The sequence below is a fragment of the Lampetra fluviatilis genome, chromosome 26 (assembly GCF_964198595.1).
Source record: "Lampetra fluviatilis chromosome 26, kcLamFluv1.1, whole genome shotgun sequence".
Taxonomy (NCBI): domain Eukaryota; kingdom Metazoa; phylum Chordata; class Hyperoartia; order Petromyzontiformes; family Petromyzontidae; genus Lampetra; species Lampetra fluviatilis.
Window position 1 is genome coordinate 9,002,542 of NC_136300.1, and position 27,363 is coordinate 9,029,904.

Below are 27,363 nucleotides of genomic sequence, written 5' to 3' on the forward strand. Positions count from 1 at the left end.
TCCCCATCAACACAGCCGACGAAGTGGATATATGTTCGTTGCGTGTTGCAACGAGTATTCAAGCGCACGAGGTCCTGCAGCGGAAACAAGTGGTCGTCTGCACTTCTGCCGGGGTCTCAGTTCCGGGCCCGGTGGTCACCAAGCCCCAGGTCTTTCGCCCACGGGAGGAGGCGTTCGCGGCTGCACGACCGGGGGATTGGAGGTCGGGGGGTCGCTCGCCTCTGCGATCGACCCGCAAGCTGGAGCAACCGAGACCTCCGACGTCCCTCATCACGTGCTACAACTGCGGCCTTCGGGGCCATGTGGCGTCCGAGTGCCGCGCTCCACGTCAGCGCGCCACGGGACCTCGGCTGGACGACGACCACGGCCCCAAGTCGTCCCAACTACCCCCGGCAAGTCGCGGCACTTCACATGCTCGGCCTACATACACGACACACATGGGCCGTCGCTTTGCGGCGGAGGATGGGCGATTGGGGGTCGGGGAATCGGTTCGGAGAGGGGGGTTCGTACGGGGCGACGGGGACATTGAATGGTCCGAGTTGGGCCACAGAATTGTGGCCGCGGCGGCCGGTTCGTCAGTCGTTACGGGTTTCATAGACGGGGTCGAGGTCAGGGTGTTGGTGGACACGGGAGCGTCAGCCACTATAATTTCAGACCTCATTTATAACATTCTCCCCGTCCAATGTCGACCTCTGCTTCCGGTGGACGTGCCATTTTACGCGGCAAATGGGGGCTCATTGGGTATTATCGGTCAGATTCGGGCGTCCATTTCCATAGGTGATATTAAATTGGCGAGACCTATTTTCGTCTCCTCTTCCCTAGCGGTTCCTTGTCTGTTGGGCACAGATTTTTTGGCTAAGATGCCCATTAAAATTCTCGTGGATCAACGTTGTATTGAGCTGCCATCGGGTCGCCGTATTTCTTTTTTGTCTATGGCGTGGCCCCCCACGCGGCTACGGGGTTTTCCCCATTTTTTCGGATGTATGGTCGGGAGGCCGATCCGCCCATGGAGACTCAGCTGGGACTTTCCGTGCCGCGGCCTAATTCCAAATTGGCCGACCATATTAAATTTAACATTGCTAAACTCGCCGAGGCACGGGAGGCCGCACGGCTTAATTCGAGATCTCGGCAAGTCGCCAACGAGCGCTTGCGTGCACGGAAGGTGTCCGTGCACGATTGGAAACCGGGCGATAGGGCCTGGCTGCACTGCCCTCATGCACCTTTGGCTACGTCACCTAAATTGTTGAGGCCATGGCGGGGACCCGTGGAAGTCGTGCGGGTTGCACGCCTCCAGTGTGTTCAGATAAAATGGGGAAAGCGCCGGTGGTATGTTCACCCCTCCCGGCTAAAACCGTTCTCGCCACCATATGGCCTTCCTGTGTGTCGTGATGACCGAGCAGGTGATGTGACCGACAACCCGGGGAGGGAGATTTCTTCGCCTGATCCTCACATGTTTTCGCCTGATCCGCTCCCAGGTGTCCGGGAACTGACGGCTGCCGACCATCGCGGTCCGCATAGGCTCCGTCTCCTTGGAGCGGAGGGCTATATAAGGTGGTGCGCGCGGGCGCTCAGGGAGAAGTTGGTGACCAGTGAAGACGGAAGACGGAGGAGGAAGAGATAGGGCCCTGAGACACCTAGTCCCGCTGTCCTTGTAAGGACCGGGGCCCTGTGTGGCTCAGAGGCGGGACCTTGGGACCCGGGGGCCGGACGTCCGTGTGAGGACCGGGCCACGGGACCCAGTGGTCGTGATCCGTACCCAAGCTGGGGTGGGTCTAGAGGTTCCCCCGGATGCTACGGGGCTGGAATGCCCGTGTGTGTAGCCGGGTGGAACGTGTAGCGTGAGCAGTAGTTACCACCCGTGTCAGGTGGAACGTGTAGCGTGAGCAGTAGTTACCACCCGTGTCAGGTGGAACGTGTAGCGTGAGCTGTAGTGACAACACGTGTTATTGTGACAACCCAAGTGTGAATAAAGTGTGCTACCCGTCAAGTGGTTTCCCGCCGTAGTTTACTATACTTCACATGTACAAATCCGCTATCACAGGAGACAAAGGAGAGCCCATTGCTGCTCCTTCCTTTTGTTGATAGAAGTCACCTTGCCACGAGAAGTCTTCTTTAGACAGTGTTCAGCAAGTCTTGGGATATCTTTGGCTAACCCTTTGTTCGTGACCAGTGTCGAGTAATTTAATTGACTCATTGACCGGAACCCTCGTGAACAGAGAAGTCACATCAAAACTTACGAGAATATCACGAATTGGCATGTTCTGCTTACGTGACAACCCTTACTAGTTGGCTGTGTCGGGTGGTGGCGGGTTTTAACGACACATTTATATATATGTATACGTAATCTACCCCAAAAAAACTATGGATTATATTGGTCGCGAAAGCCTACATGTAAGAATGTATTGTTTGCTAGACCATTATCACAGCCTTAAGGCATACGACTGCTTCAGGGCATCTTAGATCCATTACTGTTTCTGCGCAGGGAGACCTACCAACGTTGTCTTATGAGAATCTGGCCGATCAATGTTTAATCAAGTTTAGTCGGGACCATTACTGATGCTTATTCTTGGGTTTTTTCGGTAAAGTCACGTAGGTAAAAATGTAAAATTAATAAAATAAAAATAAAATCACGACGTTACTTTTATTAATTTAAATGTTTTACCTACGTGACTTTACCGAAAAAACCCAAGAATATGAATCCTTGCAGTCACGAAAGCTTCAAATCTAGAATTACTGATGCTGTTGATGCCCACAACGCCTTTTCCATAGATTCTTCTGCACGATATTGCAGTGGACACCCGACACCCAAGGTCAGCTCTGACATTACGCAACGTACTAATAGGGGTTTTCCCCTTTTTTCTGGCAACAAAACTGACACCTTTTGCAAGGAATCATGCTTACATTAACCACAATACTTGCAGTCAAATGCAAACAAAAAACAATACTCTGATAAAAAAAAAATGTACGCAACGTGTTGAGTTTTATTTACATGGAGGGTGTGGATCTGTGCTCCAACTCCGCCAATATATTGTGGTGCCCCCCCCCCCCCCCTTGTGACGTTCGCCGATTTACGTCCTACAGTGAACACTGTTGCTATATTACCAGTGCAGTGCCTGCTTGTGAGTACAGGCCAGCAGTTTGGACAGCATTCCCCGGAAAGTTATGCTTCGAGCAGGGCATATGGGAGTTACATTGGCCAAAGAGTGAATGATAGGAACGAGACGTTTTGTGACATTGCATGGGACGAGGCAGGCTTGGGGGAACGGATGAAGGGTCTGGAGGGAAGAAGGGGCTGTGTAATAGACTGACAACCATCCCGATTCAAACACTGCATGACCTTGGTTCTCGGTGCTGGTGGAAGGTTAGAATTACATATCGGCTGCAGAGATTGGTGGGCCGGGTGTTAGGATGGGACGTGGGAATTTCCCGCGATGGCACAGGGCTAGCGTGGGGTTCGGTGCACATTCAGTGGTCATGGAAATGTAGGATACGCGATGGGTGCTGGGACCCACAGCAAAGCAGCACACGCAACTATGGGTGTCTTTTTTTAATATGCATCATGGTGATATGACAATTTTCCATGGTAATCTCTTATATTCCAAAATGTTGGAATGAACATTCTTCCGATTTTTATATAAGTTTGATATTCACAATGAATATAATTTATTATTTAAAATAAAAATAACTCCGTGATGGGAAAAGGTCCTTGGATTAGCAGAGCGTTCATAGGACGATTAGAGAGTAGCAATATAATGCCATAGTCTCTTGCGAATAAAAGTACACATTTGCAAGGTAACTCCTTCAGCTCTAAGTAAACTTGGTTATATAACGAGCAAAGATTACGTGAAAAGCACTGGAGCGTACAATATAAAAAAAATCCTTTCTCATTGCGTTCCCATTTGTGCCATGTTTAACTGTAAAGTGGGGAGGAATGTTGGCACACGGGTTATCGGACCGAACTACAAATCTGCCATCCTGATTTCAACATCACGGCTAACATCAGTGGTGAGTGATATATGCACGGATCCTACTGCCCTTTACTAACCTGCACGGACCAGTGTTGTGCTGCCGTATGGTCAAACCGTCGAACAAAGAGGGTCACTGCATCGCGCGTTTTCAGGTGCGCTTCTGCGGCCGTCTGGAACGCTCTTGCTTTCGATATTAGGAAGCGACTGGAGCTAAGCACTTTTAAATATAAAACGAAAACTCATTTATTTAGAACTGCTTTTTGTATTTAGTTTGTTGTCCTTCCTCCACACCTCCGATTAGCGCAGTTGGCTTCGTTCAACATACATACATACAAACAGCCCCCTCGACTGAATGGTATGGAAGCCTTCCCCTAGAAGGGGATTAACAAAGGGCTTACAATTATTAGCATATATTAATAAGATAAACATTGTAAAATAGTAAAAAATAAGACTCTTGATCGTGTCGAGTGATAGGTATTTAGTTATGAATCATGAAAGCAGAAAAAAACTACATTGTCTTGATGCGCGTATACTTGACGTGATATTCAGTCTTAAAAAATTGTAAAAACAAGTTTGAAAGAAGTGAATTGGACCCAATGTATACTTCATATTTTCTATTTTTCATACGCTCTTCAAACCAGGTTAACATGCGCATGCTTGTTTGTTACGTCGTAAGAGGATTAGAACCATATTATTGGTTCTTTTGTTAAAGTCACGTAGAAGGGAAATAATAAAATACAAATATAAATCAATAAAAATATTTTATTGCTTTATTTATTAATATATATTTGTATTTTATTCTTTCCCTTCTACGTGACTTTACCGAAAAAACCAAGAATATGAATCCCTGCAGTCACGAAAGCTTTAAATCAGGATTAGAACCGTAGACAATCGCCGAGGCTCTACAACACAATCGCGTCACTTCGCTGCGTTCCTATTGGCCGCCTGAAGCTTGGGAATGCCTCCGCGGGGCTGGGCCTTCGGTGCTGCGCCCACCTTGACCCCGGCCCCACCGCTCTTGGCAGCTCCTCCACCTTTCGGAGCTGCGGACAAAGCACAACGGGCATTTCCAATACACACACAGCGAGAGACAGTACGTACAAATCAGCAACTGCAGCGTCCAACGCTCTTCAATGTCGACACGAGTGACGTGCCACCAACCAGGCCACGCAAATTGGTTTAAGCGGATGACCTTCCCCTGGCAACGAAAGCGGCCACTTTCAACCACGTCGAATCCACTCTGAACCAAGACCTAAACGCCGTGGGGAAACATTTACAGAAATGGAGGCTCAAGCCAAATCCCCACAAAACAACAGTCACTTTATTTCATCTTAATAATGGGAGTGCCAGGCGTCCACTCTGCAAGTGACCTTCTCCGGCAACACTGCAACACGACCCCACTCGAAACTATCTTAGAGTGAAGCTGGACCGTATGCTAACCTTCCACAATCACCTGAAAAAGGTAGCTTCCAAGAACAAAACAAGGGTAACCTGGTCCAGAAACTGGCAAGCACAAGCTGGAGAACATCAGCACCAGTGCTACGGACATCAACGATGGCCCTTTTGTACCCCGTAGCTGAGGACTGTGCACCAGTATGGACCAGAAGTAGTCAAACTCGACTTGTTGATGTCCAACTGAACACTGCTATGCAACGTATCACTGGAACCCTCAAGTTGACCCCAACATCCTGGCTGCCCGTGCTGTCACAAATCTCTCCCCCACCCATCCGCCGCAATGCTGCAACCCTCCTGGAAGTGCTTACGAATCTAGGGAAACAGTCGCCTTCCCATTCACCAGGACCTCAAAAACGTCCCCCCGTCATCACTTGAAGTCAAGCAAGCCCCTTTGGATCCGTGCACTTAACCTTCAACGATGCTAGTTCAACCCCAATGAATGTTGCAGAGCTGAATGGAGTTCAAAATAACTCACAAACACCTTGTGAAAGACCCAACACAGAAGATCCCTGCGTTTGATCTTCCACGAAACTCACTGTCCTACCGAAATCGCATCCGCACAAACCATGGCAGGTGCTTGACCACCTGAATGTGAAATTGTAGATGTTGCTCTACATCTACATTAGCCATACGAAAGAAAAAGCAACTCCAGCACATTTACAAAAAGGCAATAATTGTATTTCTATTATTACTTTTATTAATTTGATTTTTTACCTACGTGACTTTACCGAAAAAACCTAAGAGTAGGCAATAATTTGTTACATTAATGTGTTCACATCTAGAAGTGCAAGAGCACTGCAAAAGTGTAGACAGTGCGGGAAATCACCGCACGAATTCCACTCGGGTTTCCTACCTTCTTGGAGCCGTTGGAGGTACTGCTCTTTGCGAGGATTTTTCGTACACCCCTCTTTGCTCACCAGGTGAGGCTTCCATGCCTATCACAACCAATACATTGCATTTTAAGTGGATATTAAGAACAACATTCAACGTAGACAAACCCCAAAGGGTTAGACAGAGATGTCTAATATCCATTCAACAGTTATGGAGAGATCATCTTTGATCCAACGTGAAAAGCAGCAGAGAATAGAAACATGATCTATTAAAGACAAAGGCTGGAGCCAAACCATAAGTTGTTTCTGTATAATCAACAATAATTAGTACAAAAACTGGATACAAGTAACCTATATGTCAAGGAAAAACAAGATGTATTGTATTCTTGGTTCTTTCGGTAAAGTCACGTAGAAGGGAAACAATAAAATAATAAAAATGTATTGCTTTTTATTTTTTTTATTTTATCGTTTCCCTTCTACGTGACTTTACCGAAAGAACCAAGAATATGAATCCCTGCAGTCACGAAAGCTTTAAATCAAAAGATGTATTGTGTAAAGATATCTAACCTCATCACGACTGATGACATAAATGCGACTCATTCATGCATTGAACGGTTCAATCTTGATAGGAAAAAAACAGTCGCATGCAGCCATCTCTTACCTCCTCTCCAGGTGGAAAGTCCGTGTGGCAGAGGGGACAGCGATTGGCCACTCTTTCAGGCTTTGCAGCTGCAATGGGATAAGATGGCCGAGATGGTTTAGCCTCGCGTATCTCTCTCTCTCGCATTGATGTGAATTGAGCAGCAACTAGTGTAATGTGAGGATATATCCGGGTCGCTGACGGATCACAACTCGTCACGATGATTGGCTCTGCCGGTCCTGGTCCATAGCCAATGAAGGGAAGCCTAGGGGCGTGGCCCTGATGTAACGGGAAGACATCTGTAAGTAGAGGATTGGTTCTGCTGGCTTTAGCCACAGCCAATGGGGAGACGAGTCAGGGGCGTGGTCCCGGGAGCCTACGATGGAGTCTAGAAGATTCCATAGAGGCTAACCAGGATTGGTGGAAAGGTACCACGTGACCCGGGTATTAAATAGGGGTGGAGACGAACAACACGTGGTCAGAACTGGAACGAACGGAGGGAGAGGCCACGCGAGAGCGGGGGTCCAGGCAGCCACGTGGCTGCGAGCGTCTCTCTCTCTCTCTATCCCTCTCACACTGTCTGTCAGCAGCGTGAAGGGGTGTTGTAAAGAAAGACAAATAAAGACCAGATTCCAGAAGTCGCTTCCACGACCTTTATTACACTAGGAACGAATGTCTGGGTTGTGAAAGTGGCTGCTGGTTTTAGCGCAGGGCGGCTGTGAGCCACTCGCTCCCTCGGAGCTCACGGTGCGTCCCACCGCTTGTGGGAGATGCGCCGCAAGGTGAAGCGAACGTTCTTATTTATCACTGTGATAACACAGCAGTCTGTGAAGACACCAACCTTGAGACTTATTTGATTTTGGCTTTGTTTTACAATCATGAGATAACAAATGACACTGGTCAGGTCAATAAAGTAGAAAATTAAATGCATGCCATGACGTGCAAAATTCGAAATTTTCCAAAAATATCTATAATCCATTTCACATGAATTCTCCGCCTCATAATTTTGCAGCTTGAATAGTTTAGAAATGTTTATCTAACCTGCTGGGTCATGTATAATCCAGCTGAGCAGAGCATGTTTTACCATCTTCTCTCGGCATTAAGAAGGCTATGGCTTAGCCCAGCCTCTTCAAATGACTAACAACCAAATTTTGATTTCAGACAAAATAACTCATCAGTAAATATTTAACCGACCTTGGATGATGGTTTAATCGACTCTATGATTACTAATGCATGCTTTTGTGAACGTTTTAGAATCACCTTTAGCAATGTTAATGTTTAAATGCAAAGATAACAACATTGTTGGGCATATCAAGAGTTTATGCATTCGAGGTATGTACACAACATGCAAGCGGGTGTGACAATAATAATAGTGTGGGTGCCGCTGTGTGTGTTGTTGGCATGCATGAATGTGGGTGCACATGGTACATACGGGCGCAACTCTTGGCCTGTATGTGCTCGGATAACTTTGTTTTGGGGACGGCCTCAGCACAGCGAGGACACTTCCCGTACCCATCGCCACGCTCGCACTCCCCGAGCCGGTGGGCCGTGAGGCCTGAAATCTCCACAACCTAAACGCATCGCATGCACCATACAAAGACAACAAGTGTCACACACATATGTGTAAAGTGTCAATCCCATAGTATCCAAGAGCAATGAGCGTTAATCCTGAATGTTACATAGCCGTTGACACCCTTGTAAAATGCATGGGAATATTTCTAATTGTTTTCTTGTTTGAACAATTTTACTTCCCAATTTATTGTTTTTAATTCCAGTTCTTTGGCAGAATACAGACAATAAAGTGGCATTCAGTGCTAAGATAATTTTATAATCATAAAATATCACAAACAAGGGCAGAGGTGTCACACAATAAAATACAAATTAACTTACATTAATTCTGGTAAAAGGGTACCAAGGGATGTCTTCATATATATGAGATTGGGCCACAACAAGTCTTATCAATCCTCGTAGCGTCGTCCTGCAGTAAGTGGTGGCTCAGGCCTGTAGTTCAGTGCTTTCGGGGTGAGTTTGGTTGATCACGTCACCATCATCATATGCTTGAAACCTGCCGCTCTACAAGGCAGCCCACACGTGGCTCAACAGCCAGAACATTCCACTTTTCTGTGCACATTTCGGAGTGTTCCATAAGCATGTTGTTTCAAGACTAATCCCAAAATGTGGGGACATTAACACCCAGGATATGAGCTCTATTGCCCATTCGGGGTTTAGACAAGATAACAAATATTGGTCTGTAGCAAACTTTGGAATGTCTGATGTTAAAGCGTGCCTTTAGAAACTAATCTCCAATAATGCTTCATCGATTCAAGACTTTTCATGAGCATCCTGATGGGATGCTTGGCCATTTATTCAATGAGTATGTTGCACGTGACAGAAAACAGGGTGCACACATATAACTGATGCATGTCAGCAGACTATAAAACTGTACATATAGTTCCGCAATATATTTTGTTCTGGAAATTATAGGCCAAGTTGTATCTCTGTGGGTTAGGTGTCTGACACTTTAGCAGCAGAGTTGGTGGATAATGCAGATTTCATTATGTGCTGAGTGGAAGTAAGAACATTACATTGGCTTTTAACTTGTCTGTGAAGATATTATTGTTATTTCCTTAAATGCACGGCATGTCTTTCCTCCATGTACTCCAGTTCTCCTACATGCAATACACTCATGAAGGTATTGACCAAACATCCATTTGGACCAGGGGTCCCCAACCCCGGGCCGGTACCGGTCCGTGGCCTGTTACGAACCGGGCCGCACAGCAGGAGGTGAGCGGTGAGTCCGCGCGTGGCCCGCCCCCATTGTTTTATTGACCACTTCCGTCCGCGCCTCTTTCCCACACTGCGCACTTGTCTCAGTCACAGTTTTGGTAAGCCCACAAGCTAACCCCGAGCCAAAATGAGTAAAAAACAAACGTCACTAGAAAAGGGGAAAGACCCCCCCCGGTCTGTGATAAAATTGTCTTCAAAAAAGTTCCGTTTCAACTAGCGACTACATGCCAGTCCATCGCCCTCTTTCTGTTCTGATGGTCGAGTGAATGAAAGCCTGGAATGTTTGCAGGTTGTATATTTGCGTGCTATAAACTCAGGGTTAAAGATGAAGGTGGCAAAGCTTTGCAGGATGGCCACGATGACCGCTTGAATGTGAAATCTCGCACTTTGCATCCGTTTGCGTGTTACCTGTTTGCAGTGCTCGCAGCGCTGCAGCATGGGGCAGTGCCTCCAGTAGTGCACGTCCAGCCCCTCGTCGGTGAATGAGTCGCTCCGCTCCCCACAGAACACACAGATGCTGCCCGCAGCACAACGCACACAAACGGCACTCGCTCGAGATGGCACTGACATCCCGGCAGAGTGTAACAACGTGCTTAGATTGAGGTTTCAGCAGCCTTGATTACATTTTATTTTTTAAATGTATTCACGTGTGACTGTGTGCGCGACTTCATCACCGACAACTTGTGATGAAGTCCCACCCGTAGTCGTACCCAAGTTAGGGTTGAAACATGAATCATGACATTCCTGAGGGCCATTGCTGACAACACGAAAATGTCTGGTGCATTGTATTGGTTTCACCTCGTGGAGTTGATGTCATGTGTTACAGTTGGGAGTGCATTTTGTAACACCATATCTGTATCTGTTATTTCTTTGTTGTTATAATTGTCATTGCCTCCAATGAAGTCAACGATTATAGTTAAATATTCCTTTCTGACCTAAAATCTATTACAAACTTGCTCGAGTGTTTACCTTTCGAGTAGCTTTCCAATGGCAAGCTATTTTAAATGTCTAAACTTGAGTATGGCCATTTTATATATTACACGGTTAATGATATCATATGGTTAATGATATGCAGACTACTGCTCTCTTGCACGGAATCACTCAGGAGAGCACTTTGTTGCACATTTCACTGCCATACCAGATAGTAATATTCAGCTATTAATTTGTTGATTGTTGACATGCTTAGGACAAACACTCACAAGCTTGACATACCTATTTATACCTCTTAATGCATTTGGGTTAACATTCAAAATAATATGAATTTTAACAACACATTTATTTAAATTATCATATACACAAACCCCATACATCTTAAATCATACATCTTGACAGACAACACAATATAGCATTGTAATCATGTGAGTAAATGGATGTGTACTGCATAATGTAAAAATCTTGACAAGCCGCAACAAGTTTTCATCCTTGACAATCAGTGACGTTGCTTTCAATCTGCACTGATTGCTCTGTTACGATGGATTTTCCCATCATTAACCTATTTAATTATTCTTGACAAGTTTCTTATGAACTGTGGCGTTTACTCCAAATCCTTATCCTGATTTAGATGTATACAATTTTACCATGTGTATATGCTGTTTAAAAAAAAATACAGGTAACGTAAAGCTGTATGTTTTCTTTTACATTAATTGTGTATGTGATTAGGGTTACTTCTCGAGGAACTGCGGCAAGGCGCTGGGGGGATTTTCCACAGGCTGGGGGCCTTGGGAGGCAACTTGTGGCTCCTCTGCTGAGGACACACACAACATACGCATATACATTTAAACACACACACAATAACGATAAGATAGTGTGTGTGTAGGGAGAAGCGTTTGGAGTTAGTGCATGGTGTAGGTCTCATTGTGCTTGATGTGCATGGAGGTTTGTGAAGGACGCTACTGGGCAGTTGGAGGCAGCCACTCTCCAACAACAGCGGAGGGTAAAGGAGCGAAGCTCACAACAACGAGCGGAGAGCTGGGTGGCTAAAACGCAGCAAGGTGGCACAGTGGGGAGCACAGGTGGTGTGCGTCTGTTAGTCATCTCAGTCAGTCAATCCATAGCACCTGGGTCTGTTCCACGACTTCCTGCCAGCCAGCCTTTGACATTTTAAAGGCTGGTCTTGGGATGCATTTGGCTTGGCACAGGCACCGTGGTGATGTTACCACTACTCAGTGGCGAATGGCGGTTGCTGTTGATGTGCATGCCACGTAGAAGATGCGTGTCCTAATGAATAAGACATCTTACCTCGCTTCTTGCCTGGACGGCCTTTTTCTTTCTCCTGTCAAAAACACAACACAAATAGAAGCACAATACACCTTACTAAAAGAGATATTTAGATATTTTCAAAAATTGCATTGTCCTCTCTTTTGCTAGGTTGCAAATAACATTTATAAATGCGCAACTCTTGGAACCTGCTGGATGGTATACGCTGTCGACATAATACAGCAAGTTTGGCAGGCGTGATATGAGTGGTGTGCATGTTGGTGAGTACCTTGGTAAGCTGCACCTGTGCCTGGATTTCATGCAGAGCCGACAGCTGCTGCTGCAGGACTTGTATCTCTGCCTGTTTACGCCTCTCTGCCTCTTCGGCTGCTGCCTTGCGGTGTACCTACAGATACCGTAATCCACCCGCAAGGTAAATGGGAAGTCACAAGCAGCTGTCCTATGGAAAGACTGGCCTTCACCAAGGGGAACTTACACCGATGGCTATGCGTCATCATTGCAGATGAACGCCACCCCACTACGAGTTTGAGCAAGGAGACAATTTGACTTTAGCTGTAAACACAGCTAAACATATGCAAGTTAAAGACATCAATTAAACAGTGAAGAAAAGTGGGCTTGGGCAGGACATATTGCTAAAAGAGATGATGGCTAGTGATCAAGAATAATCATAGATTGATTTGAAGCTTTCGTGACTGCAGGAATTCATACACTTTGGTTCTTTCGGTTAAGTCACGGAGGTAGAAAAAAAATAGATCACGATTGCCTACTTCAGCAGTTCTTTCTTGCTGTGGTTGTCCCACCTGATGACGATTGCTTGTGTTGCGATCGAAACGTCGTGATCTATTGTTTTTCTACCTACGTAACTTAACCGAAAGAATCAAAGATTATTAATCGTGGAGTTATAAAGGAATGGAATGTGTCCGAGATAATTTTTTCACCGAGGGAGAGATGGAGCGATGAAATCAGCTCGTGTGATAGACCTAGATGGATTATTACATTGCAGGATGTAATAAGATTGTCCCCTTTATTTTTACATGTTTTGCATGTGGGAGACTACATGGAAAACGTGTGCATATAAGTGGATAACGCAGAAAACTCTGCACAATTAATTTCATAATTAATTTGCTGTATTTCCATGTATAAGCCACCATGCCGGGTTTGAGAGATTCACATGATATCCGTGTAATCAGCCAATCAAGGAAAGATCTCCAACAGCCACGCGCCAAACACATTACCTGCACTTCCGCCTGCGTGGGTTTGCCATCCATGCGGTCCATGGCGTCAAAGAGACCGCGGTAGAGCAAGTTCCTTCGCCTTTTGACATCGTCCGGGGGCAGCAGGGCACGCACCGCCTCGGGCTTCATCCCGTAGAGAGCGAGCACGAGCCGCACCGCGGTCTCCCGCACATCCGCTCCCGTGTGGTCCAAGCCACACTGGGCCACCTGCTCGTGGACGCAGCCATTAACACGTGCGGTGAGTCCTCACTTCACGCGTTTTCATAAACACGTTTTGGCTATAACACGGTTCTTCTATTCTGGAACACTTTTCACAGATCGCGCCCCGTTATAACGCGGTTTCTGAGCGGTCGACGACGAACTGCTTTGTTGAGCAGTACACGGAATGATACAGTATGTGGTCTACCCTCATATAAGTTCTTTGTCCCACCATGGGATGGCTGCAGGCTTAATCTAGATTGACAATCTGATTCAGTACAGTTATTCCTCACTTTACACCATTTTTGTTGAACGCAGAACTTTTCAGGAATGCATCTACCCCGTTCAACGAGGAATGGTAATGGTTAGCACAACGCACTTAAAATCCAGAAATCGCCGTTTTAATTTCATATTTCGGTGCGGTAGTTGAAACAATGGTGCAAGTTTCCTAAAATCCCCACTACCTCTGTCCAACCAGCATTACAAATGGGTACACCACATTTCGCTTGTGGTGGGGTAAAGTGTGAATACACCCACCTCTTTCAACACACGTGGGAAAGTAGAACCAATACCAATGTTTGTTTCTATCTGATAGCATCCCTACTTTTCACCTTCCAAAATTATCACCATGACCATGCCCACATCTTTGGGTACACCCCATGAACATCGATGTTTGTGGTTTCGATAGGCAGCAATGCTGATCGTAAATTGCAGGGAAACTTTGCCGTGCATGGTGGAAACTGGATTCAACTTTTAATGAGTTTCCTCCGTTGTTTTCCAGAAAATTGGCAGATTTTATTGAAAACTGAAAGAGCCAGATTTTACCAATAGATAAAAAAAAATCCTTCAAGTAAGCACACGTGTGCCATCGGTGAGGATGTGTGGAACCCGTGTCGACAAATTTGTGCCTCCATGCCATCACCTTCATGACATTGGTGGGAGTGAGACCGTGTCCGTCCAGGCCCAGCTCAGGCAACAGGCGCAGCAGCAGCTCCAGCTGGCTGATAGAGACACGTGGCGCTGCATGTGCTCCGAAAGACTGCAGTAACACTGGGGGCACCAGCTGCAACGCACGCACTGCTTGCAGCAAGGCCAGCTCCTGACGTGCAAATACACACAAACAGTTCTATATGAGCATAGGTAATGCACAGTTGCATTAATGTAGGGGCATTGCCTTCTTACGGACACCAAGGGGTGCAGAAAATAAGGAATACTTAGGTATCACAGAATACATTTGATGCAATACTATAAAAAAGTGTGAAGAATGAGAATGATTTAGTCAACGTACAGGTGTATGGTATGGTTTATTATGTCAGGGACAGCTGAAACAAGGCTAGAGTCAGGAGTCGGAGCCATCATCGTGTGTGCCTTAAGCGGCTCCTGCACCAAAAGGACAATAACTGTTAATTAATCATAAGACAAGTTCATTATAAAATGAATACATTCTACTACCATACTAGAGAGAAATTTAGCAATCACATCTGGAACGGATTTACCCTGCCCTTGAGACTAACTGACCCATCTTGGCTGAGCTTGCAAAATCACATGTAACGATGTTATTCACAGTGTAGTCTTGAACAGATGTGGGGAGAACTAGACCGTAATTAATCAATCAGCGTAAATCGTCAAAAGCTATTGCGTGGTGCTGCGCCTACTTTTCCACCAGCCCAGGGAGCGGCGGCGTGCCCTGTGACTTGCCTGTATGAAGGACATGGCGGCGTTGCGGTGCCGTGTCGTGGTGTCCCCGGTGCGCACCATGAGCCCGGGCAGCGTGCCCTCTACGCAGTGCGACAGATCGACTCGGCCGAGACGGTGCTGGGGAATAAACTGGGTCACCAGCATCTTCAGCACCTTCAGGGATGCACTGAACACCTGCGTCAAACAGACGACCCAATTGAACGTTTAGATATTATATATTTAAAAAAATAACACGTAGAAATGTAACTTTAATACTCTATATCTCATCATTTAGTGGTCTGATCCATTAATTATCCAATAAATCAAAGATTTAATTCGATACCAATTTCTACATGAGCTACATAATCAGCCAAAGTTGTCTTTGGCTCATAACCTAAAGAAAAATAACAAAAAAATGTGCAATTCCTAGGTTGTGACATTCATCGTACAGTTCATTTCCATATTGCGTATTGAAAGCCACATGTACCGAGGCTGGCGTGAACAGGTGTTAGTACATACCGACGTGACCTGGTCTCGTAGGGCCCGACGGACGAGGAAAATGGCAGCCCTCAGCATTGCCCTGATATCCTCTCGAGCCATCCCTTCTTTAAGCTCAGCCATTTGGCGATAGATGGCCAGAAGTGCGTCTTCACGGTACGACCACGTCTTAGAGTAGGCGCCTGCAGCCTACAGGTGCAGACATCACGTAAAGACAGCAAGACTGAATGTCAGAGAAGACCTCCAAAACCTGCTCTGATCATATCCCATCATTTGGCTGGGTCACCTAGCTTGGTGATTACCAAACTGTGGGTGCCATACTAATGCTCATTGTAGTAACCTGCCCTCCTCCAGCCTGCATAAATGGCTCACTGAAAACAACCTCATGTTCCTCGTTACATCTGCAGTGACAATGTTGTATTCTGAACTTTCTAGTTGCTTCCCCTATCAAGCCGTGACATTCACGGAAAAGTAGTTATATTTTCCGTAGCTACAAACATCTTTTTTACGACTTGCTTTGCTGAGGGTCCAGCTCTTTGATCAGACACATACTTTACTCCTACCTCATAATCTCATCTCTTAACATGAAATTTTACCTCCCGACAATATGTACATTAGAAAGTAAATACACAAAGTCCTCCACTCAACATTCTCACTTCCCTCTTATACCTGGAATACAGATGGACGTCCCTCACCTCCACCATCAACTACATTTCAGGAAAGCTCACCTTAATGTACCAGTTACATTTATTTGATTTGTTACACAGACCATCCCGTTAAGCCAGTTGCCCAGATATTTTATAAGGGAGATCCGTGGTATGTAAGCACAGCAACAAAACAAAAACATCCATATTATCAGTGTCCAGATTCAGTACTTAAAACTACCACAAGCTGCCATTCAATGTTTGTCTTACACCGTATTTCCTGTGTATGTTTGAAGCAAAAGATTTCCACGTGCACAAAAGTACTTGAACCCCACGCGGAGTTGGGCGAATACGCATTTGCTCACCAGCCCTTCCCCAAACACGTCAATGACCGGCCCAGCCTCTCTGAGTGCCATCTCGCTTAACGGCTCTGGGGTACCACTGCCCCGCGGTTCCCCCTCCTCCGGCTTGGCTGACGGTTCTCCACCTGCGTTGTCTCCACCCTCGGCTGACGGAGTCGTGCGTGCGTCCTCTCCAACCCATGCCTGTTGAACGTACAAGAGTCATAAACAGCATTGTACACTTACACAATGATGATGTATGATCATTCACCATCATTATGGAGTCAAAAGCCATGTTGCTATGTGTAATTGTGATTGGGTAATTTTTGCAAGTAATTTTTTGGCGTCAGGATATTTTGGCCAATACCAGCTACATTGTGTTTTTTTAAGCTATGAAAGGAAATCAGAGAGGCTGGAGGAAATCCATGCACAAAAGGGACAGAACATACAAACTCCGCACAGAAAGGAGCCCATGTTAGGAATTGAACCCAGGCCCTTTTTGCCGAGCCACCCTGTATGTGGCACATTGTTTTGCTTTTTCAATTGTTAATATTACAATAGAAACACTTTTTTTTTATTTTGCTGCTTTAAAGAATATAATTCAGATAAACAAAAATATATGAAAACTTTACCACAAACTGATAAAATCACAGGTGAATAACGAATGGCTATCCACCTTATACCACAAATTGCCCCAACGGGGTGACGGGCACGCTTACAAAGAACAATGCCCACCTGTGCCAAGAGACTATCATCTTTGTCTCCTGCGTCGTCCTGAGGCTTGTGCTGCTGCCGCACCACCGTAGGGATTGGCCGGTCATCATGAGAGAGAGGGTTTTGCCGCGTTGGCTGCCAATCGGACCACAATTGTGAATGGCACTGCCACTTTCTTTATTACTTGATGACATTTTTAAGTATTATCTTCAACACATTTTAACAACACTTAACAAAAGCCACAAGTTATCCAAAAATTACAAGAGGCAATTGCGACACACAATTATATCAGAATATAGAATTTGTTTTATAATATGCAATGTTTCGAAAGGTGGTGTGCACATACAAAGTTCAGTTTCCTATTCCTTTGTGAAGATGACGGCATATCTATTGAAACCTTCCAAATGTGCATGATAGGTTGAATTTCGAACCACCATTTTTATTTATAATTTTTTTAATTTTATATTTGAAAATAATAAACTGAAGATCAGTCAACCTGATATAAAAGTGTCATGATGTCCGTACCTGGGTGGAGTACATCCGTTCAGACTCGCTACGATGTGTACGCACATCTTCCCCTGCAGCCAACATGCCCTTTGGTGTCCCGCGTTCCTGCAAGGCCGCCCCCTTAGTACGTGCCGTGTTCCCTGGAGAAGTTATCTGCGAGTTGCTGCCTCTCAATCCCCGTGAAGAGCCCATTTCTGTGCCGTGACCTTCATATCTAAAAAGAGGTGAACTGAGCCATTCCACCTCTTCCTCCTACCAGAGCACGCAATACAACATGGAATATTCATATCAGAATATGACAAAGCAAGATAGTCACAGGTTACATCTCCTTTTTGTTTCATCATGTTCAGGTACCACCACGCAGTTTGTTTCATGAAAAAAACATATCTGCAACAATTCCGCAGACCACTTTCCATGGCCTTGCGGACCACCAGTTGTCTGCGGACAAGAGATTGTGCACCCACAGCCCTTGTTATTGGCGCGTGCGTGTGTGTCCACCACAATTTATGCAAGCAAAGTACTTTGCACAGACAACCTGCAGCAGGTTATGCAGCCTCAGCTCCTGGTAAACCCTCTGCCGGTATTCCTCCATCTGTTGCTTCTTTTTCTCAGCAAGGTCATAATCCTCCTGCTCCACAGCGCACCGCTTCTCCACCTCGTACCGACCTAATCGCTCGCCAACCTAAAACACGGCATTTTGCAAGCATTAAATACATTGTGAACACCACCAGAATCGCGACAGGTAATGCCATTAACAACAACAAGCACCTGCCCCACCATGCACCAGATGTTATGAACATGGGGATGCATCGCTGTAACGCACAACACTTCAGAAGTGGGGTTGGTGGATTACGCAGATGTTGTCGTGTGCATGAGCCTCCCCACCTTCTAGACTACAAAATGGTCAGGAGATAAGAGTGAAGTTAATGGGCTGCTGATTTATCTCTACAGATATATTAACATTCACAGCTGTTTATGTGAGCCTCCTTGATGGCTTTCTACATGCAAGATACCGATTAATGGATTGTCTTAAAATTACAATGCAAGTCCATTTTGAAAATAGAAAATACCAGTATTGTATGCATATGCACACCATACATACACCACAGTCTTTATTCACTCCCCAATGATGAATATGTAGGGTGTGTGTGGGTACATATATGTTTAGTATGTGAGTGTATCCAAGTGCAAATATGTGCTGTAAAATTAAGTCTGCAATCCGCCATTGTATTGGCCCTTTTAGACACATGAATTAATATAGTCTTGTTCATTTGACAGTGTCAAAATACTTTAGCGCTTGAGGTATATTCCAAGAATTTCCTGCACCTCTCCCCTGTAACAAGCGGGGAATCATGGCACCCATGAAAAATACAAGTGTAAAGTCCGTGCGGAGCAATAGCAGGACAGTATGGTTCCCCGGGACCATGGTTACTAATGGACGTGCTAATGATGCACAACAGATGTGCACACACTGTACTACGTGTCCACTACAGACACACGTACCTTGTGCAGGTCAGCGATGGCCTGCTTAAGGGTCTTGGCAACATGGAACTTCTCCTCTCTCACAGCGGCTCGCTTACGCGCATCCAGCGTCCTTATCATTCCCGCCACCTCCGGGTCCACGTACATCCCAAAAGCTAAATCGTCCAATGGATCGAACTCCTCCTGCCTGATGATACGTAGACAAAGGGAACACCTGTTGTATATTTTCATTTTACAAGAGACAACAACGCACTAATGTATATAAATGGAATGGTTGTATTGAACTTGATTACCCTCCATATAATGCAGCTTGTTGGTGTTCTGGTTAGCAAACAGAAATCTGCGAGTTAAAATCTGATCGGGGTTAACTGTGGCAACCCTGAACCATCTTTACCACTTTGTACAACTTTGTTGTAATTCAACAGTGGTCGTCCTATGGATGGAATTGCCCTACCACCGTAAAAACATGAAATCTCGACTACCACCTCGGAGGCACCAGGGGAGATGTGCACCACCTCGTTGCTTGTTTGAGCAGGCAGGCACGTTGACTTTACCTTAAAGATGGTCATATAAAAATGTTATATATATATTCTAAGGGTCTTGTGAATGTAACCACTGTAAAATATATGATTATTTGTTGTCCTGTTTGTAATGCCATTTTACCTTAGTGTTTAAATGCCCAGCATTACATAATCAGAGAACACCTATCTCCAGTGACATTTAGAAACAAGTACCTTTGTGTGGTAGATGACAGAGCTGGATCATCAGGATGGTGCTTGAGGTACTGGCTAATAAGGCGATCAGCTGCCTGTGGTCTCACAAATTCACAGTACACCCAAGCACACAATGTTTATCTGTGTAACATCCAGGTAAACCACAGCAGAACAATCCACAAGACTAACCATGTACATTGGATACAGTGGAGCACATCAGCTCCTGATGACACCTTTCCACTTAAAAATGCCAAAGCGTTCCTTCATGATAGCAAATTGTCTGCAATGACTTATGGAATCACGTTCATGTTTGCTGGAAGTCCTTGAATTTAAATAATTCTACGAAGCTACTTTTGCTGAATTTGTTCCAGTTCCAGGAACTGCCCACAATGTACATCAACCACAATGTCTGCAGAGAGGAACAATGTTCGTCAGGAGGGGCAAGTTCCAGGTGCTCAAGACACTCGCTCTAGTGAAATGGCTGCGTGATGTCTTCACACAGAAAAGGGGTCTGTGAATTCCTTTAAATGTTTGTCCCCTCCATTACACTGATGTTAAGTGTCCATCGAGAATGGCACTCACCCCAGGGGAGTAACTTCCAGAATCCTTATCGTCCACGGCATCTCCAAGGATGTTGATTGCTACAAGTCCCACCTACCAAGCCAAAGCACATGTTGAGACAACACATAACAGACATTATAAACATAAAAATTTACACTTTATTTTATTCCAAAACGTTCACTGCTCTCAAAGTGGGATGCGGGTGACGTCATTGCACAAGTGTGCGCGGTGACGTCACCAGCGCATGTACACTTTCCTGCCCTAACACCTGCCAACACAATTTTTGTTATAATATAGTATGATATATGTTTTAAAACATGAGAATTAAATACAAGTTTGCATTTCTGAGATAATGTGTTGATGTTGATAAAAGACAATGGTAAAACCTGAAAGCAGTAATATCCAACTCCGACTGCGAGTGCGGAGTGATCAGTTGTTGAGAGCTGTCACCTGGTTGTGGATGTTGTATTTGTTGACATGGTTCTTGTGGATAATGAGTTTTAGATAGCGCCCAGTGGCATCCACATGCACAGACTTGAGCTCCCGTGCACGGAACCCAGTCTTATCGTTGTCAGACAGGGCCACGTACCTAAGAAGCACAGCATACAACACGCTAGGCATGCAGGGATATATTCCACTCTCACACGAACTATGCACGCAATGCTCATGGTAACTCTGCAGCCACTCCGGATGTAAACATGCCCCTTATTTGTAACAAAAAATAATTGATTCTCGGATCGTGGCCCCTAGTTTCTGACTCTGCTCTTTATAATCCATTGCAATGCAGTTCGTTTGATTCATACTCCTGCACTCACCGATTCACTCCAATCACTCTCAAATAAAGGGAGAAACACATTCATTCGCAAATGTAAATGCTCAAACATATAGCTCCAATGCATCCTACAGTTGGGGCTTTGCGTCCACTGCCCGTCCCCCAAACCCCTGCTGCCTGTTTCTCCCTGCGACACGGTATTTAGAACTGGGCGACCCATAAATTGTCCCAATTGCAACCTTTTTTCAGTACTGGTTGCAAATCATCAAATCTGGATACATTTGAAATCACTTTGGAGTATGGTTATAGTTAAAATAGTTACATTTGTAAAAGGAGCTGACTTAGATCACTACAATATATGGTATTCAGGCCGAGGTGAATATACACTTTTCCGAGGTTTATGTACAAGTAATCAGTATCGTCTTTGTAAGTGGTAAAATTCTCATTAGTATATACTCAGCATGTTTCATTAAATATTGACATTCATTTAAGTTCACATACATGTCGTTTTATGTGTATGATCTGCTATATATTTTCCAATGAACACAAATTTAGGCTGTGCGCAGGTAATGTCAAAAGCAAAGACCCAGCCAGTAAAGTATATTGTGCCAGACCACGCTGTGTGCCGTGTAATATTGTGCTTGTCTAACCCCAGGCGAGTGTAGGCACTGCCCTGATGCTGGCTCTCTCCGATGTAGATCTCCAGCTTGGAGGAGATGAGGAACTGGTGGGATAGCACTTGCAGCTTCTGCACATGGCATGGCCCCTCTAAGCACAGCACTATCTCCTGGGGATAAAGTGAATACCTAGAGAAACACACACATAAACACACATTTAACCTGGACTGCTGTTGGATTAAGTGCTACTAGCCTGCACTTGTGATATCACAACAGTATACAAAGTCAGCATATTTCATCATATTCACCATACTCATTCTCTCGGCATGCTGCACATGCTGGCATACAACCATTCAAACCTGATGGAGCACCATGTTTAGACATGACTAAGCCAAAAACTGACATAAGGATGTGAATTGGACTTTTCATATCATGAATTCAGGCTGGCAGAGCTTGCAAATTTAGAGAAAGCTTCACGATTACAATTCTGGTTTCCCTGGGTGGAGCAAAGTCGTACCATCATGTGCTTTGAAAAGTCATACCGTGGCGATCTCCATCCTTGCACGGTGGGTCCGTGCGACGTGAGCTCAACAGCACTGTAGCCCTCCTCGTGGCCTGATGCGTCAACCACTGTGAAGCCCAAACGCCGAGGCATGGCACCTGCTAGGGGGCACAATTCCACTCATTACATTATTCAACTTTGTTCAAATGCAGTAACTCGAAATGAAAATGCACCACAGCAAATGCTAAGCCATCGATCATAATCTTCTGAATGTGATATTTGATCAATTTGAATTGCATTGTATTGTAATAAGTTCTTGCTGTGTTATGCATTTAATTAATAAGTTTCTGAGTCTATCATCACATGATATTCCGCACATGCATACACCTGATTTCTATTTAACCACGCTCATGCTATTCTTACCTTCTTAGTTGTTTTGTTCTTCCATTAAATTGTGCTCATTCACAAAGTGAGAGCCCTCAATCCTGACTAAGCTATATTTTCCAGTACTCTGCGTGGTGGGGAACACAGTGTGGAATGCATGGAGTGTTAAGGATGTGAAAAAAATCACAGAGATACATCTATCCGGTAGCCTGGGTTTAAGAGCTGAAACATCAATATTATTATTTATAGAAACTGATTCAATATACTGTGCTACAGTGGCCAGTTACACTTTAAATAATGTGAGGCACTTTTTTTTTGGGGGGGGGGGTGCATATTTAAGTAAAACACCTTCTACATGCAGGTTTAAACTTCAGCCATGTTGACATTGCAAGTTTGATTTTCCCCCAGGTAAATGTAAAACATGTTGTGTCAGTAATAGGTGTTTACCCTTTTATCTGGCACAAAACTGACACCTTTATACAAGGGATCATGTTTGCAATAACCACAACACAAGCAGTCAAAATGCAAACAAAAAGAGACAACTCTGATAATGATATGCACTGTCCTTGAAATTGATTGGTCCACACCCTTGTATAAAGGTGTCAGTTTTTGTGTCAGATAAAAGGGTAAAACCCTATTACTATATCTTGCTACTGGCAAAGGAGGTCTCATAGTGTATGTTGTGTCAGCATTACCTTTCACATTCAACTTAAGTTGACAAAAACAAATCGTGGGCGTGTAAAATTAAATGTGGTGCTGATGGCTTGACGTAGGAAGCGTATCCATCGCATCAAAATCAGAGAAGCAGCTGGAGGCCTGGTTAAAGAATAGGCCATCACACCGTAGGATTAGGTGATGATAATCTATTCAACTACAAAGCAAAATCAGTCCACGTCAATGTGGCAGTTGAAATCTGTTTCTGTAAGTAGAAAATGTCCGATTCACTTCTCAAATCCCAGCTCTCGGTTACAAATCGGTGTTCTGCCATTCGGCATCCCTTACACACTGAGCACCACGGACGAAAACACAGCGACCCCCACAAGGCAACACTTCACGATGTAGCTGGAGTAACGGGGCTTCTCACTTCGAGAATACAGGTGAAAGGACAACAGCGTGCCAGTAAGTTAGTGCTCAAGCTGATGGTTAGTAATGGAGATGCACAGATAAAAGTAAAATAAAATAAAAATCACGACGTTTCGGAAGCAACACAAGCTTCCGTATTCAGGTGGAACCATCACAGCACGATAGCTGTATCAAGTGAGAGAAATTCCAAGAAAACAGTCCTTTTATATGGAATTTCTCTCACTTGATACAGCTATCGTGCTGTGACGGTTCCACCTGAAGACGGAAACTTGTGTTGCCTCCGAAACGTCGTGATTTTTATTTTATTTTTTATTTTACTTTTATAAATTTTAATTTTTTACCTACGTGACTTTACCGAAAAAACCTAAGAATATGAATCCTTGCAGTCACGAAAGCTTCAAATCTAGAATGCACAGATAACTCAGTGCAACAATACGGTGGAGAAATAAACATGTAAGCGGGTCAAGGGAAGCACCGTGCCCACAGTATCCAATGGCACACTCCTCAGTCTACACGTATGGCATTCGTAACGCAGAATACATGTCATATCCCATGAAAAACCTCATCGAACAATATAGCAGTGTATTTTAAATCATGCTTCCTGCTAAATAAGCATATCCTCATTAAGCTTTGAAGTAATGTTGGACGCCCTTATATACACCCACATAGTTCGTGTTGTATTTAAGTGGCAGAAGGTGAAGTTCTATTTAGGGGGTGAGACTATAGAGTCCGATGGCTCGTGTGGTAGGCTGTGTGTGCCCAACTGTTAGGGGTGAATCATTCTATCGCATTAGTTGGTGTAGGCGCGTTGCTCTCCCGGGTGCCATTGACGGCGCTGTAACTTTCATACCTGTCAACCCATACGGTTTGCCCGTATTCTTGTACTGGGAAATTGAGTTTTCAGGTCCATATGGTGTACAGCCGTTTCAATATGGGAAAAAATTGTTTAGTAAGATAATTTTTGTCTATTTGTTTGTGTTTCTCCCTTGTGATGGGACTTTGTAGGATGAACGTTGAGATTTCTAAGGGCACGGGATGACCAATAAGGTCTGAATTGGTTTGTAACAAGGTAGGCACTGATAATGGGTTGACAAGTATGGACTTTTATTTTTTCACTTTTTGTACAATGATCAAATCCCACACCTGCCTCGTAACAGCACATTTAAGCAAAAGTTACACACCCGTTAAATTTGGTAGCCAACGCAACTCTTAGTATATTCCATACACACTTCACTGACATAGGGTAAAGTCTATAAATAGTTTTTTTTTTCATAAGGTGGGGGGGGGGGGTCTAGCCGGCTTGGACAATTGTAAATCAGAGTGCTAAGCTGCCACCGCTGAGATCCTCCGTTTAAATTGTGCCGGTCACTCGTGACTAAACTGGGTTCTCAATTGTAGCGGGGTCTGAGCTCCTTGATCACCACGACTACACAAACACGCATCAAATGTAGTTTGTGTCACTTGGACATATTCCTCACATATACTGTAAGTCACCCCGGGGCCCTCTATGCGGTCTCCTAACGTAGCCTCGGCTCGTCGGCTTGAGAACGGCTCCTGCGCAACAGTAACCACACAGAGCGAAACGCAACAACGGTCCCCCATGTAGCTTTTAACTTGATTGTTGGGGCAAGTGCTGTTAGCGAGCATCTAGAGCAGGGGTGGGGAACGTCCGGCCCGCGGGCCGTATGAGGCCCGCGAAATCATTTGGTCTGGCCCTGCCAAGGCAACCGCAGGCGGGACTCGAAATTCAATAAATCTAGGAGCAAACCTGGAAAAGCAGTTGCGAGTAGCAACATCATCAATACCAGCTAACATCACACGCCTCACCAAAGAGAAGCAGTTCCAGCCATCACATTAGGGGTGAGTTAATTAAATGTTTGGCCAAATTTCACAGGCTAATTTTTAAGTTGATAATTTTGTATGGCCTGCGAATGATGTGAGAAATATCCAAATGGCCCTTGGCAGAAAAAGGGTTCCCCCACCCCTGACCTAGAGCAATGTGGTTCTTCTTCTTCTTAACCTGGGGTGCACGCAGGGCCGGATCAAGGCACGGGGGCTTTAGTGGCTGAGGGCTTTAGGGGCTGAGAGATTTAGGGGCTGCAGCCCAGAGGCATCTGCCAGCTGGAAGGCCACCAGAGATGAATGCTAAATTAAATTTGTTGTTACCCTTGTAAAAAATTAATTCGATTTTTCTTTAACTTTGTTTTCCTTTTGAAAATATTACTGGGGGCCTCACAGTACCTGGAGCCCAGGGACGTACAAAATATTAATCCGGCCCTGGGGGTGGCGAGATGCCATTTGTGGGGGTGCGAGACACGGCCAGATTTTTTTGTTTTAAAGGTAAATAATCGAAAACACAAATTAAGCATGGCCACGTAAGTACAACTGCTTTGTTTCCTCAAACCTACGTCTTTATTAAAGTTACACATTTTAAACGATTGAGAACCAAAGGCTGCAGTAAAGGTTAAGAACCACTGACCGACACTATGAAGGCCGGCACGGCACACGAGGTGGTGGATGTCCAGCACCACGCCCGGCTGCCTTTGTCTCCCCAGTGGCGATGTTTACACACCGCACCAGGTACTCATTTGAGGCTGAGTCGACTTAGGGGGAGGCCCAGGACCGGTTCAAATAATCGTCACCGGTGTTGGCCGTGAGTGGGAATCGAAATCGGCTCGTGGCATAAGTGTCGGAGCGCACTAACCACTACACCACCACAACACACAGACACAACCACAACACCCACAACACACACACACAACACACACAACCACAACACCTACAACCATACAACACACACAATAACACAACACACAACACCCACAACCACACAAAACACACAATACAATCTCACAATAAAGCACTCAATCTCACAACGCACACAATAACACAACCACAACACACACACAACACGCACAACCACACAACACGCACACAACCACACAACGCACACAATAGCACACACAATAACACAACCACACAACACCCAACCACAACACACACAACACCTACAACCACGCAACACAACACACACACAACCACAATACACACAAACACGCACACAACACACAACCACACTACAATCTCACAATAAACCACTCAATCTCACAACACACACACAACAACAAGTACGCAAGCCCACACAGCCTTCACGCAGACAGATATCCCAGTACCACCTATAGTCGCCGAAGCCTTTGATAAGCACCCAACTTCTGTATCTGAACAACGCAACTAAATCACCGTGCGGCACCTTCGAACGAGTCGAACGTCACCACGTCAATGACCTCAATCAGGGCCCCGGCGTCAGCTGGGGCGACGTTGACGGACACACAGGGAAGGCCCCGGCTTCTCCTCACTGCCCGTCAACGCCTCCACTCTGACCCTGGCTGTCGCCGCGTTGCTCCGTTACCATCGTTACCATCTCGTTATCATCGTTACTTCGTTACCTCGTCGCGGGATTACTTATCGGTTCCCGCGGCCTCGCCTAGCCCGAGCGCAGGCCGCGTCGTCATGGCAACGAGACGCCCGCGGGACCCAG

At 45.3% G+C, this 27,363-nt stretch overlaps 1 protein-coding gene across 16 annotated transcripts; it reads right to left on the reverse strand.

Moving 5' to 3' along the window:
* Positions 1 to 3,532: 3,532 nt before the first annotated feature.
* On the reverse strand, positions 3,533 to 27,363 carry CEP104 (centrosomal protein 104). Of its 16 annotated transcripts, none has more exons than XM_078868675.1 (26): positions 27,272 to 27,354; positions 25,304 to 25,379; positions 23,438 to 23,558; positions 22,782 to 22,869; positions 22,399 to 22,516; positions 21,890 to 22,045; positions 20,918 to 21,056; positions 20,489 to 20,560; positions 19,928 to 20,001; positions 19,215 to 19,380; positions 18,247 to 18,393; positions 17,730 to 17,963; positions 17,226 to 17,339; positions 16,515 to 16,694; positions 15,527 to 15,694; positions 15,029 to 15,202; positions 14,253 to 14,429; positions 13,133 to 13,339; positions 12,166 to 12,282; positions 11,919 to 11,952; positions 11,346 to 11,424; positions 10,089 to 10,197; positions 8,326 to 8,464; positions 6,915 to 6,982; positions 6,277 to 6,358; positions 3,533 to 5,011 (listed from the first exon to the last, which is right to left on the reverse strand). In XM_078868675.1, exons 5-26 carry the CDS (start codon positions 22,509 to 22,511, stop codon positions 4,887 to 4,889), a joined length of 2,874 nt encoding a protein of 957 aa, XP_078724801.1. In that variant the 5' UTR covers positions 22,512 to 22,516; positions 22,782 to 22,869; positions 23,438 to 23,558; positions 25,304 to 25,379; positions 27,272 to 27,354; the 3' UTR covers positions 3,533 to 4,886. The 16 variants fall into 16 exon arrangements, with proteins under 16 accessions (XP_078724801.1, XP_078724796.1, XP_078724795.1 ...); XM_078868670.1 differs by having other exon boundaries at positions 22,399 to 22,519; XM_078868669.1 differs by lacking the exon at positions 23,438 to 23,558 and having other exon boundaries at positions 22,399 to 22,519; positions 25,310 to 25,379.